This window comes from Diadema setosum, chromosome 13, assembly GCF_964275005.1.
Source record: "Diadema setosum chromosome 13, eeDiaSeto1, whole genome shotgun sequence".
NCBI lineage: Eukaryota > Metazoa > Echinodermata > Echinoidea > Diadematoida > Diadematidae > Diadema > Diadema setosum.
Genome location: NC_092697.1, coordinates 28981854 through 28995587, shown reverse-complemented (window position 1 = coordinate 28995587; position 13734 = coordinate 28981854). Strand labels below are relative to the sequence as shown.

Below are 13734 nucleotides of genomic sequence, written 5' to 3'. Positions count from 1 at the left end.
GATTTTGAGAGATATTAGGGGGTTTGTAGGAGCATTTTTGTGTACAAGGGAAAATGTTACACTAACACTGAGCAAATGTCAATGCAAAAAATTGCCACATACATCCACACATTATTTTTGCCAGGCCCAATGTCACTGCCAAAAATCTTCTTATTTGAGAATGATGAAGGTTTAATGAAGGTTATTTGGACTTTCATGATGACATGACTGACCATGAAACTATATAAATCTACCTAAATGAGAGAAACACAATTTGTATATGTGCATATGCAAATGACATAATGCAGATTTCACAACAGGATGTCAATCATGGTAGAGACAGTTACATAATGAACAAGAAGAAGCTTAAATAAACCAAGAAAAAAAAAAATCAAGAATTTCCTCCATCTATTGAAAACCCTGCAGACACAAAGTACACATACTAAAGTCAGTTTCTAACATCAAAATGGGAATTAGAAACTAATGAGCAGTTATAATGCAAAATAATGTCTGATCACACCTCAGGAAAGAAAATGAAATATTGATTATGCATTTCTAGAGCCAAGACTAGACTTACAGCAGGTTTGGCAGAGTCGGGCTGGTCCTCTGCATCAGAAGGAACAGACTTCATGGAAGCATGGCACAGTAAGGTGGGATAGAATAAGAATGCATTTAAAGCCACTGCATGAAACCAATGACTCATGACATGAAAAGAAGCTTACAACGTAGTTGTTGTTCTTGTTTTGTTTTGTTTTTTCGTGGCAAGCTAATTTGCATGAGCAGGGCAGCTCCCCGTGTAATAGAATAAATGTCATATTTCACCAATAATTTGTTTTTTTCTCTCTTTGAATCAGCGAGACAAGTTAAAGACCCAGTAGCAAAGGGAGACATTGGTGGCTCGATAGGATTGATTTTCATTCGCTGCCCACTGAGGTACATTTGAAAAACCACAAATAGCGCATGTCAGTAAATATGTGCATCAAAGCATACACTTAATAGGTAACGTTCGACTCCAGTCCAGATTGTTTAACTGTGCGTGCACTGATTGCGATCAGTGAGAACACTGTACACAATGTGTTATGGTGATTTTCGAATGTACATGTATCTGAGCCAGGCCAGCCTTCCCACTCGATGGTACATCCCCACGCTATCGGGCTTCAACATCATTATATCTAAGCTCTGCTGCAAACTTTATAACATACACACACACATATACTGTATAAGCTGTTATTTTCGCACATAGATATTTTTCGCGAGCGAGGAGGTCGCGGACATTTTTGCGAGATGTTGTTTTCGTGAATGGATGCCGAGGCTATTGTAAGTGCACTGTTAGCCTAGCACATGGCAATATTTTCGCGTGCTGTCAAATTCACGGTCCAACAGTGACTCGGGAAATTTGCGAAAATAACAGCTTATACAGTAATATGCCACATTGACCTAATTCAGGCAGAAAAAGAAATGGGAGCATTTTGGAGCAAAAGCGAATGGTGGCAAGAACATAGCATGATCAGTTAAAATCCTTTTACAGTAGGTCTCTTGAATAGGGAAAAATTGATTTTATCACCACATGTTATTTTTCCCCCTATTTCTTTCCACTAAAAATCATATTGCTGCTTTCTTGCATCTCCCTGTGAAGCATTCTGAATACAAGCACAATGATACCTCAATGGCACCAGCACCAGCACCAGCAATTTATGAATTGATTGTTTGATAAACAATTATGTTGGAAAGCCACTTATTGCAAACATTAACCATGTGTGAACACTCACAATCAAATAGTGATAAAAAAAAATTACTCGTGCTGATTGTGTACAGCTTATTTAATATGAAAGACACTCGATCTATCTGTGCATGCTTGAGGCGTTTTTGAACAAAGAAAAGTATACTGCAATTATCCAAAAAAGAAGTACTGTCTAGTTCACTTAATAATGTCAACTTTGTACACGGCAATTAATGCTTATAGTCAGTCTAAATGTTTTTGATGCATAATGAAAAATAAAGAGGAAGTGATATCACATAAAAATTTATCATCAGCACAAAAGCATGAAAAAGCTATTGCACCATAATTTTTCATTGTGAGATGTATATACAAAGTGTACAGTGAAACCCCGTTATAACGAGGTCCGTGGGACCGGCGATACTACGTACCTCGTTATAACCGGTACCTCGTTATAACCGTACGCATCAAAAACAAAGAAAAACATAAGCACGACGTCATAATATACCCAACAATGAAAGTTAAGAACATCCTTTGCGTTGTTATTACACAATTATGGATCATTATTATCGAGAGAATGAAGGGAAATTATTTGTGAAATAGGCGAAAAAGTCGGGGTTGAAATAGGTTAATTCTTTATTTTTCTTCCGAAAATCTCTTCGCATAATAGTGCACGTTATGTTCTTGAGAAGTATAGGCCTATATTATATTAAAATTACATTGTATAAAATGCGTTGTTTACCGTAACTTGCGAGGTATTTTTACGCTGTTGGTGTCAAGCGGGAATGCGATAATTTCATGAATCATTTAGGCTGTAATTTTATATAATGTATGTTCGTTGCACCCGAAGGGATTAAAGATGCGTTGTTCATTTTCTCATCCGAAAATCTCTTCGCGTTTTGTACATCCGTGCTTGAAAAATAAGCGACAGGATTGAATTTAGAAGGTTGTGATCCTTTTTACGCAAATCTGTTACTCGTAGACCATTTTGAAAGAAAGAAAAATCTTCATTGTGAAATGCGTTGTTAAAATTGTGATAATGAACAAACCCAGATCTATTCAAATTATTAAATACGTTTGTTTCTTCTTCTGAACACCGATTAAGTAGCTAAACATGCGTTATTCAACTATTTTTACGCTACTGTCATCCGGCGAGATCGCGATGATTTCAGAGTAACATTCGTGAGTCGTTTACCGTAACTTGCGAGGTTATTTTACGCTGTTGGTGCCCAGCGGGAATGCGATGATTTCATGAATCATTTCGGCTGTAATCTCATACAATGTATTATCGTTGCGCCCGAAAGGATTAAAGATGCGTTCTTTATCATCTGCCGAAAATCCCTTCGCATTGTATACATCCGTTCTTAAAAAAATTGCGACAGGATTGCGTTATTCAACCATTTTTACGCTACTGTCACCAGGCGAGATCGCGATTTCATTAATTATTTCGGCTATGATCATACACTCGTATTTGCTAACCAGCAAAAGAACTGGAAAAGTTTGAGTGCGTTATCTTTTTTCCCTTGTTGCGCTGTGGTCTGACCTATAACATTACGCACGCGTGTGATCTCGCGAAAAAGAAAATCGAGTGATTATTTAGCAGGAACATCGAATGGTATTAATGTGTTTTTGCGTGATTTAGAAGAAAACATGGAAGGAACTGTTCTCTGCAAAACGGGAAAAAGACATGGATAGCGTGAATTCGATTTTCAATGTTTCATTTGTCTCGTGTTTGAAAAGCGGCAAGTCAAGAAATGGTACCTCGTTATATCCGATCAAATTTCTTATGTTTTTCTTTATCATGATGCGCCGAAAATGTCCTCGTTATAACCGGAATCTCGTTGTAACCGAACTCGTTATAACCGATTCGTTCTGCCATAGGTTTACACGCAAAGGAAAACGGGACCGACGCGATCACCTCGTTATAAGCGGTTCCTCGTTATAACCGAACTCGTTATAACGGGGTTTCACTGTACATGCAAAGTGAGCATGCAAGCAAATTCATTTTCAGATATTGTCCAAATAACATTCAGTTCTGGTTAGGTGTTTGTGCATCTACACATTTTTAAGAAGACAAATGCCCAGAGGAATTGAATATCCAGTCAAACAGAAATGCTCATCAGCAAACACATTTAAAGAATGATGAAGACAATGTGCTGTGAAAACTACATATGCCTTGATATATTCAAATAGGCATGTGAATCATTTCAAGCTTACAAAAGACATCAATAGGTTGTCTTCTGATGGTCATGTTGAACCTTTACTTTCAAATCTGAATTTACCTAATAAAATTAATGTTTTGTATTTATAAAAGGATTTTTTAAACTGATAATCATACATGAAATATTTGTACAAGTTTGCACAAGTTTTGATTCAGATGACTATGGAAGAGCCTTAAAGGGATATATCAGGCACTCACAGGAGGGGGCTTCGCATGGGTCTCTGGCTGCTCCTCTGTTGGAATCCTGACGTGTTTTTTCTTCTTCTTCTCCATGCCATCTATGGCATCACTACTGTTGCTCACAAATTCCTGAGATGAGGGAGAGAGTGATTTAATCATGATCCCAGGTATAAACAAATCATTTAATCATGATCCCAGGTATAAACAAAAACAAAACCAAAGAAACAAATCTTATCAATTCTACAATAAATACATTCAGCAATAAATGCATTCTAATCTCTACAGCACGGCTGCACACTATCCCATTTTTTTTTTCTACTGATCCGACCTGTCTCTCAGGCCAGCAGGTACCCAGTTTTTCCATGTTCTACTGGTCTATTCCTGAAAAAGTTACTGGTCTAACTGTGATTTTTTTTCTGGTCAGGGACCGTCTGACCAGTATCAGTGTGCAGCATTGCTCTTCATGTTTAATAGGTGATAATATGCTACAACATACACTCACAAGACTACCTAACATTTCACAGCCACCTTTAATAGTACAAACCCAAAACCTTCAGCCAACTGCATCTATAACATGTGAAAGAATAAAACATGTTTTATTTCAGGTGCGAGTTTCTTCACTTTGTCTCCCTCTAGAAATTAAATTTGTAGACAAAGTGAAGGAACTCGCACCTGAACCTTAACCCCTCTGAATAATATCTTTCTTCCATGTTTTATTTCACTACACAAACATTCACCAACACACATAAAGCACATACAAACAAAATAGTTTATGGTGTTCTAGTCTTCAGGTGACCCAAGTGCATATCTGTTTGAACAAGCTGTATTTTTGTCATTGTTTGCAATATTCTGGGCAAGTTTTGTAAGTACTCAACAGTTTATTCAGTGACCAATCATACACAGAATCAATCTCAAGAGAAATTTACAATTTGCATGGTAAAAACTTAAGACTAAATAATCTTAACAAATGAAATGCTACAAAAGATTACTATATCAAATTGATTATATTCCATTCAGTCATACCAGCAGATCTCTGTCCATGAAGTACGGTTTCTCTGCGGAGCCATCGTTGATACGTGAATCTTCACAGAAGCACAAGAGAAGTGTGTCTACTGCCATCTAGAGTTGAGATTTGCACAATGCAGATTAGCATCATAGCTTTCTTCTCTTTTTGTTGAAACAGGGGGTTTTGTCAGTGCAAGTAATTAAATTTGCCACATATTAAGCAAACATTCAATCACACATCATCACTACAAAATCCAATATTCCTGAAATATGGCAAAATCATTTGTAATGGTTTCAATTTGCAATCATGGTAAGGATTTCGTGCAAATAATTAGTACCAGTTTATCACATGATCTAATGTCAAATATCAACACTGTTTAGACAAGTGGAGAAGTCCAGAAGATATTGAGGACAAAAATTGAATCAAATCAAATCAAACATTTAGTCAGCTAAAGTGTCAGAACGAAAACAGTTTGTCTACAATAATAAGTCAACAACATTTTCTTTCCTAGGAAATGACAAAATGTGTTTGGTCTAAACTGGTTTCATCTAAATCAAACTCTTTCCATGAACATCTCTGAACAAGATGTTAACATAATCGTAAAATCACATCTCCAGAACGAAAAAATAGTGCAAACTTGAACATACAAAAGGCACAACTCAGAACAAATTGATTCATATCTTGTTTGAAGACGTTACCAGACAATACAATTTAAATATATTTTTCAAATTGAATATGTTATATAACTGACCATTAAATGAATATTACTCATTGGCAAAGGGGCATTTAAGGATTAATTCAAGTGGGATTTTCATCCAAGTACATTTCACATGTTGCCATTATAGCATATTCAATACTCACCTCGTACACTAACAGAAAACAGCTGGCAATTAAGTACGAAAAAACGCAGACGATTAACGCCGCTATAGCATAGAAGAGCAGGCTCTGGTTGGTCTACGATGGAAATGGAACGGGCGGAGGGGGGACAAATCGGGAATCAAAGATACATCATGAATATTCATTCGGTCCTGCGTTCAAACGTTGTGTTTAAACTTGGCGTGGACCAGACCAGGACTGACCTCATGACACTGATGGGTGGGGGTAACTAATTCTACCGGGCAGGGGAACACAATGCTGGGTGCAGTGTTGGCTGGGTGTGTGGGTCTGTGCACCGGGAGGGAGAGTGGGTCTTCTCCATATGCGCGAAAGCCTAACTGCAAATTTTTTATGTTCAATGTGCTCAAAATGAGTGATCAATGTGAGCATGGTTTGTGGACTACTGAGCAAAATGCACTTTACAGAAGCAAAAACAGAATTTGAAAAGAATATATATCAATTTTTGAAATTAGGGCCCAAATTTTATTTGTAATATGCTTGAAGTGGGCAAACACAAGATAGAAAGCATCAGATGCTTTACATAACTGTTTCCTCGCATTCTCGTGCTTGTATTTGCTTCAGGTGTTCATAGTGCAGGGATGAGGGCAAATTTCTAATACACAGGTGAAAAGTGGAAGTGAAATGACTCAAACGCGATTCCTCCTGCCCCACACAGAAAAGCTCCATTTTGTAGGAATCCTCTAGAAAACTAAACTGGTACATCTAAGCAGGCAATTTTATACCAGATCTTCTATTTATTCTTGCATCTACTAATTTTTTTGCCATTCAAGGGTCTACTTTCTCGGCTAAGGATTTCAATATTGTTTACAAGCACACATCCTCCGCCATTCTGCGCAGCACATCACCACACACCTCAGCCTCTAAGGCATAGCGCCACTTCAATGCCTGGCATGTTTGCATTTCAATATCATTTCCCTCAAGTTTTTTTTTTGGGGGGGAGGGAATTGATATCTTCTGCTTTCTTCTTCCTTTACCTCGTAAATACTCATCATGGTACCAGACACGATGTAGGAAAAGATGCAGGCCACAACGACAGGAACGGCATAGAAGCTTAGCTGAGGCATGGTCTGAGTCACATGATGACCACGATGCAAATTAAGTGCAGGTTTCGTTTGTGTGCATGTGTGTGTGTGTGGGTGTGTGTGTGTGTGTGTGTGCATGTTTTTGTTTTTGTTTTGAGGAGAGAGTTTGAGTTTTGTTAGCAAAGGATGGGAACAGGAGAGAAACAGAGAAATACACTGAAGAGAAGTACATAGTAAGAGATCGAAAGATATGAAGACTTTTTCCACTTCCACAAACATTGGTCTGCACATGGCATTATACTTACTCTTCATTTTCATTTTTTTCTTAATGGCTTTGCTTCTCCATTTGGAAGTGGATGATGGCATACAATTGTAGTTTTGCTTTGGGAAGCTGTACATAGAGCACTTATTCAGCGCAGAATTGTTTGGTGAAAATGATGTTTGGCAGATCTTTGGGAGATTGGTTATAGATGGCAACGAAACTTTACACTGACTTTGTCCTCAATTTCTCACAGCAAAAATGCATTGAAACCAATCTCAAATCAGAATGGAAATTTTTCCTTGATGTATGCAAGTATGATGAAACTGTGAATGTTTATGCAATTGGAATAGATAACAGGCTCCAAAAGCTGAACATGACTGATAAATTGATATGACTGAGTTGAAGCAATGAAAGACTGTGTCTTTTCAAAATAGTCCACAAACAGATCATATATTACGCACACCACTATAGTAAACTCTGACACAGAATTAACTCTCAATTTACCACCATTTCCAAAATTGGAACTTAATCTTTTGAGGTAAAAATTTTCAATCAATTCTATTTGATTTCGGTAGGAGGGTTTTCCAAATGCAGTGCAGCCAGAAGTGGCACAGACCAATGTTTTTGGTAAGATTTCACAAAGTTCACAAACAGTAGCAACTATAATTACATATTACGTTGACGAAGTAGAGACAAACAGAGATGAAAAAAATAATATGACAAGATGAAAATCACTGACAAAATTATATGACCAAACAATGAGCACAGGCTCAGCTTTTTTTGACTGAACAATGCAGTATGTGCTGCTTATTACAAACAATCATACATGTATGTTGCCCATGTTGCTTTGCATTTTGATAACTGAGACCTAGGCTAATAATTATCTTCCATTTTAGTGCATTGATGTCAATTCTAAATACAGTGGTGAAATTCATGTCACTACACTTTAATAAGTTAAATGTTGCCTAAAAAGAAGTTGATCAAGATGAGATTGCTGGCTTCAAGTAATATCTGCACATCCCAGTCCATACATACTTCTATACATGTATACATCCTCCCCCAACAAAAAAAGGTATAAAAAAAAAGCGCTACATGCACATCAAACAAATTATTATATTCATTATAGTTGTTATCAGCCAGCCAAAATACAAAGTATGTATGCATAATTGACTCCTAGCCCTTCTTCCTGCACATAACTGTGGGAAAAGTTATGCTTTTAATAAAAAATACACAATGAAATAGATTTAAAAAATAGTGAAGATTGTACGTAGTGAGCAAATTAGGACAGTAAACAGATGATACAAGAGCAAGGTGATGAATTTTGTGAATGGGAAAAGGGAAAAAGAACAATCACATGCACACATTGCACTAAAACTTGTTTTATGCATTTGTCCACTTGCACATCATTAGCTTGTCGGGGGGGGGGGGGGGGGGGGCGGGGGTCACTGTGCACTTATGCAATGCTACTACTCTACACAATGCAAGTTTTCATGCAGTACATCGTCAAAAGGTCAAGTCCAGGTTAGATCATCATCTTAGTAATAAGCATCATACATTCCAATGAACTCGGGAATGCAGAGAAAACTTCATTGAGGTCAGGGAAATCATTACAATTATATTTGATAAGGGAAAATAAGACAACCTTATAATCTTTTGGATTTGTATGCATGTTGACATTTGAAATGATAAAATCAAGTGCCTGTAATGAACTCACAAAAAAGATTGATTAATATTCTATTAATCAACAAATCAACACAAATATAATTTTCATTTCTTCTAGACACAAGCTGAATGGAAGTGGTGGGAGCATGATCATCCAAAAAAGAAAAACGAAAAAGATGTCCTGATTGTGAAATTGAAATTATATTATTATATATGTGGTCAGCTTTTCCTTAACGGAAACAGAAATATCCATATAAGCAGTGGACACTCAAGTCTGATAATTTTAAGTACAAGGCCAAAGTGAACATAGGTGTTTTATATATATATTTCAAAGATAATTGACAAACTTTGTGGGAAAATTTTCACTACTGTTGGTCTATTTTACATAAAAATATGTATCAATTATCATTATAATGAGAAACATACAGATTAATGTAAAAAATGTCTACAGGGATATCAACGCATCAATCCACTCCATCAAAATCATCACAAATAATATAGCAATACATTGTCATAAAGCCTGATATTACCTTTTGGGCATTTCAATATTCAGCTCTTGGCTGCTTATCTGCTTAAACTTTTACACACATGATTTCCTCAGTACATCACTGTGTTATTTCTTACACAATCTATCATCTTCTTTACACTTAGTTCAAGTTTATAAATAACTGAAAATGTCACAGATATGAAAGATATTTTGATTTAAAATTACAATTTTATTACAACATGCATAGGGTATATATATATTTTGCATTAATCAAGCAATGGTCTCCATCAACCAAGCAAAATATAAATAGAAGAAATATACTTGGCTGGCTAAAGTTAGATAACACAGTAAACTCATCTCACATAGTCCAGGGTTAGGTGTAAAGCATCAGTTCACTGAAATTCAAAATTCTACCTTTTACTAAACCAAATGTCTCACACAAGTCGCAAAAATGGTAGCTGTTTTATTTCTTCTTGCAAATTTATATATATATGAATATGAATATATTGTGAACATGGCAGAAATTTGGGTAGTAGTGAGGAAAGCATGGCGACTTACCCCCATTATGGCCACTCCGATGACCGCGGTCAGTGCCACTACCATCAGTTTGCCCAGGAAGAGGACAAAGTCGCCCACGCAGTTGATGGCTGCCACACGCAGGACGTTGGAGAGGAGTACTGTGAATGCCTGGCATGTCCAACCAATGAGAGAAGGGGGAAGGAAGTTGAGACACTTGACGGTTTGATCAGACTTTACTGTGGACAGCAAAGATACACAGCTTTAATTTCCAAAGAAAAAAATTCTTCCACAGACAACTGCCATTCTTTTACTGCTAATGAAACTAACTGTATATCTGTCATCTTAACCCGTTGAGGAAGGCCTGATTTTGCTACAACATGAACTTCCTATAGACCCCTGCCCAAGTATACTCAGGACTCGTCCTCAATGAGTTAATACTGATCAGACAGCAATCTAGACCCCTGCTACACATGGGAAAAAGCAGACATGAAGCACAAGTTGATACATTCGTATGTCACCTTCTATAAGAAGTTAATAGTTCACATTAAAATCATCGGGGGTGTGAGAGTGCTTGCAGAAAAAAAAGTTTGAAAAAAAAAATTGAAACTCATTAATAAAAAAAAGTCTGAAGCGCATCAAACTGTGAACATTTCAGTGCATTTGAATAGCTAAAAAGTCTAAAAAGTGGGTTTGGGGTAGAGTAAAAGAGTCTGAAATCAGATTAACTCTGATCTCTCACATTACTGCATCACCTCACCAGCATACACAGATGCTGACAGTAAAATAATACCAGAGGCAATGATAGAATATGAAAATAGTCATGATAACAACATCAATAGTAACTAGACTCGGAATTTGTCAACACTGACAAATTAGGTGATCCGATCTATTGGGAAATCAATGATTTGAGTCCTGATCCCAATAGGCATGACCATACAGGTTTCATCTGTGTTGAGGGGACATTGGCCATGTGATGTTTGGAGTTTCAGTTAGAAAAGGGAGTCAGACCTGCCATCTTTGGTACCGAATTCCGTATGCACTAACGAAGATACAGAATGATGTATATTTGACCTTTGACCCCATTTTGCACACCAAAGATGGCATCTGAGCAAAAAGTAGTTTTTTTGTGAAATGATTCTTGTAAAATGGTCTTTGCGTGTGCAAAATATTGGAAAGATAGGACAAGTATTCACCAAGATACAGGACGAAACATTTATGACCTTTGACCCTAATTTACATACCCAAGATGGTGTCCGATCAAGTAGTTGTTATTTTATGAAATAATGTACGTGACATGAACTAAACATGTGCAAAATATGGGGGTGATAGAGGCTGTTTTTCTTGAGTTATTGCAAAGAAAGTTGCAGAAAGAAAGAAATATCTCAATACATCGAAGATAAGCTTTAATTTCAACCAAGTTTTTTTTTTAGCATGATCCAGACATCGTATGAAAAAACAAAAGGCACATTTCTGATAGCGCAAGGTCTCAGCTACAACATATTAAAATCTGGGAGAAATTCACCGAAGGGTAAGTGAGCTAGTGCTCGATTAAGACAATCATGTCAACTTTTACATCTAGAAAAATTCCCTCCCATAGAGATAACACGTCATAACAAAGATACAGAAAAAAGTACATATGACCTTTGACCCTACTTTGCACAGACAAGATGGCATCTGAGCAAAAAGTGGCTATTTTGTGAAATGATCCTTGTAACGTGGTCTTTACGTGTGCAAAATATGGGAAAGAAAGGACATGTATTTACTACGATACAGGATGAAATATTTATGACCTTTGACCCTAATTTACATACCCAACATGGTGTCCGATCAAGTAGTTGTTATTTTATGAAAAAATGTACGTAACATGAACTAAACATGTGCAAAATATGGGGGCGAAAGGGGCTGTCGTTCTTGAGTTATTGCAAAGAAAGTTGCAGAAAGGAAGAAATATTTCAATACATCGAAGATAAGCTTTAATTTCAACCAATTTTTTTGACATGATGCCGACGTCGTATGAAAAAATGAAGGGCACACTTACGATAGCCCAAAGTCTCAGCTACAACATATTAAAAGTTGGGAGAAGTTCACCGAAGCATAAGTGAGATAGTGCTCGAGAAAGATAGTCATGTCAATTTTCATTTCCAGAAAAACTGCACTCCCATAGAGATAACACGTAAACTGGCCAAATTTGACAAAATTACTTTTAATCCATTTTTACGAGGTGATGCCGTCATCCAATCAAAATGCTGTTATTATATTAATGAAAGAGCATTTAATAAGCTACAACATACTGAAATTTGTGTGAAAATCGGCAAAGGATAAATGAAATACGCTCGAGTGAACTTGAATTTTCATGACGTCATTTTGAAAATTTACTTTTTTTACTTTATTAAGAAATTTGATATCTTTTCATCATTTTTTCAGCTTCGCCAACCCATAAAATGGCATGTACAACTCATAAGCTTTCAGAATATGTAAAGAAAACGGGGGGTCACCGTCCATCCTGACGAGTAAAATCGGATTTAAAATTGGCGGTTTTTTGGCATAGTTGCACTGTATATCGCCATTGACGCGCGCGCGGAATTTCAACTTTGACGGGCCCGTATGACGTCATATTGAGTCGGATTGACTTGAAACTTGGTAGAAATATTCCTTGACCTTTCAGGTATCCGATCAAAGTGAAAAAACGGGAAATTTCTATTGCATATGAGCTGTGCGTGCGTATATGCGCGCGCGCGTACGCGTCCGTCCAATTTTTTCAATTTTTCAAAAAATGCTCCAAATGGTCTGAAACGTGTGCAAAAAAAATTTGAGCTCGATTTGAGCATACAAATATTTCAACGCGCGCGTACGCGCACTTTTTAATAATAAATGTGAATTTTGATAATATGAGTAGAATGCGCTTGACTTGAAATATACGTGACGTAAATTTCATTGAAAAATTCCTTTCCATTAATGAGATATGCATGAAAATGTGTTTTCATATAATGACGTCATAGTGACGTCACCGCTGACTGATCACTATGATTTTACAAAATTTGTCGACTTTGGGACATGATACATGTATGGTATAATTTTGAAATTGATAGGAGGAACACTTTCTGAGCTAATCGAAACACAACTTTTGAGGAGAAATAAAGAAGAAGAAGAAGAAGAACCAAAGAATCCGTACAGATACAGAAGGTGATCCGAGAGGATACTCGGATCACCTAACTACCATCACGGTCATAATTATGATAAACATGTCTATATTGGTGATAAAACATTCAGTGTGTATCTTGCATGAATTGTAAATTACCTTTCCTGCTGAACTGCAGAAACCATCACCTTCAATAGCTGTAAACAATGAACAGAAAGGACAATCCTGTCAACCTCAAGAAAGACAACAAATATTTCAAGATTACTGCGTCTGCGGCTTTTAAATGTTGTCATGTGCGGTTGATCTACACTCATAACATCCCTTGGATATGAAAGATGTTGAAATATTTTTGATTCCTTAATAAGGTCAAATAAAGAATCTGTAAAGAATGACACCTTAGTGAAAAATCACAAATACAACGTAATTGCAGTCTCAAAAACATACACATATGAGAAATATACAACTTTGGGGGCTCACAAAGTCGAAATATCTGTGAACAAAATGGTCACTAACCATGCTTTTGCAAGGATATCTAGTTTGGAATGTAGAGAGAAGGGGGAGAATGAGAGAAAGATGGACTAGTAGATAAAATGATAAAAGAGATACTGATGATGAGAAAAGAGAAGAGGGATATGAGCAAAGG

At 36.7% G+C, this 13734-nt stretch overlaps 1 protein-coding gene across 1 annotated transcript in view; it reads right to left on the bottom strand.

The window, feature by feature from the left end:
• LOC140236557 (choline transporter-like protein 1) overlaps positions 1-13734 on the bottom strand; it is a 42589-nt gene that overhangs the window by 3704 nt on the left and 25151 nt on the right. The window contains exons 13-18 of the mRNA XM_072316482.1: positions 13251-13288; positions 9992-10120; positions 6975-7067; positions 5121-5216; positions 4116-4226; positions 557-604 (exon numbers count right to left, since the gene is read on the bottom strand). Of these exons, the coding sequence (XP_072172583.1) occupies positions 557-604; positions 4116-4226; positions 5121-5216; positions 6975-7067; positions 9992-10120; positions 13251-13288 (515 nt within the window). The remainder of the gene's footprint in view (positions 1-556; positions 605-4115; positions 4227-5120; positions 5217-6974; positions 7068-9991; positions 10121-13250; positions 13289-13734) is intronic.